The 1,333-nt window shown below is 51.2% G+C and overlaps 1 protein-coding gene across 1 annotated transcript; it reads right to left on the reverse strand.

The window, feature by feature from the left end:
- Positions 1-952: 952 nt before the first annotated feature.
- SMAGP (small cell adhesion glycoprotein) lies at positions 953-1,125 on the reverse strand (the record flags this gene model as incomplete). The annotated part of the gene is made up of 1 exon (XM_010074066.1): positions 953-1,125. A coding segment is annotated over one exon (173 nt), but the record flags the coding sequence as incomplete, so codon positions are not given.
- Positions 1,126-1,333: the final 208 nt, after the last annotated feature.

The raw sequence follows: 1,333 nt of genomic DNA on the forward strand, positions 1-1,333 counted from the left end.
AACGCAGGCTGTAAGAAAGGACTCGGTCGTGAAGGGTTAAGGAGAATTATTTCAGGGATCCTCAGCGTTTTGGTTTTTTCTTCTTTTCATTTTGTTTTCTGAAGAAAAGGATCTGATTCGAATCGATTTTATCCTGAGGTTTGGGTTTAATCTCAGCCCCTCGTGTCTATGTTGTGTTTAACCACGCGACTGACTGTTAGGAGGTTCAGCGTTACGTCTCTCTCTGTATACACTGTGGTGCACTTAACTTGTGGATTTTTTTATACTAAAAAAAAAAAAAAAAGTAGAATAAAGACTATTTTGAAAATTTGAATAAAGGAGCAGATTTGCACTAGACCTCAGAATAAAACCCCTTGGCTCCTGCCCGTCGCAAGCCTTCGGGTTGCTTCACTCCTTCCCTCTTCGCTGCTGTTTTCTGAACTTCCTCACGGGTTTTTCTTTTTTTTTTTGGGGGGGGGGTCGGATTTAAAGGAGGAACTGCCCCTGGGAAGGGAGTGGAGGAGGAAGGTCTCTCTGGGCTGGGACGAGCTTCCCGGTGTCTGCGGGTGACACTTGCGCCATCCGTCCCGGGCGCTTAACCTTTGCGTCCGAATTAACCGTCCTCGTTACCCCACCCCTGCACCAGCAGCAGAATCACTTCGTTGTGAGATAAGGAGAAAGGAAAACAGCGACTCTGGACACGTTTGTCACGGGGCTGTATTGGGAAGCACGGAAGGGAGGAGGTGGGGTGACCGTGCTCCTCCCTGCCCTCCTTCTGCTCCGGGCAGAGCTCTGACACACACCTGGTTATTTTTCCTTCCGTGGTTGGCTTAATAAATTAAGGGGAAAAAAAAACCCACCAAAAAAAAAAAAAAAAGCAGCTTTTTTTTTTTTTGGTTTCCCCAGCTTCAGGGAAATTCAGGGAACTCGGACCTGAGTGCATCGGAGGTGTGTGCGTTGGACCCGGGGGGGCTTAGATAAAATATTCTTCTTTCTCTTTGGATGGAGCATCCTCCATGGGCACCGCCACGTCGGGCTCTGCCGCCGGCTGCTCGTAGGTGAGGTAGCTGCCCTTGTTGCGGTACAGGTAGACGATGATCACCACCAGCACCGTCAGCAGGGTGAGGAACACCAGCGTGATGACGACTGCGGGGAAAGAGCAGGGACAGGAGTTCAGCCCCGAGCGGTCGGTCCCGCGCTGGGGGCGGGTCCGGCACAGAGAGCCCCTACCTGCGATGACGGCGGGGTTGGAGGGTGTGAGCCTTCTTCAGCACGGGGGTTGTCAGCTCTTCTTCACCAGTGTCGGGAAGAAGGAGGAATCACAGAGAATCACAGAAAGTTAGAGATGGGAAGG

The sequence above is a fragment of the Pterocles gutturalis genome, unplaced genomic scaffold, assembly GCF_000699245.1.
Source record: "Pterocles gutturalis isolate BGI_N339 unplaced genomic scaffold, ASM69924v1 scaffold5357, whole genome shotgun sequence".
NCBI classification, from domain to species: Eukaryota; Metazoa; Chordata; class Aves; order Pterocliformes; family Pteroclidae; genus Pterocles; species Pterocles gutturalis.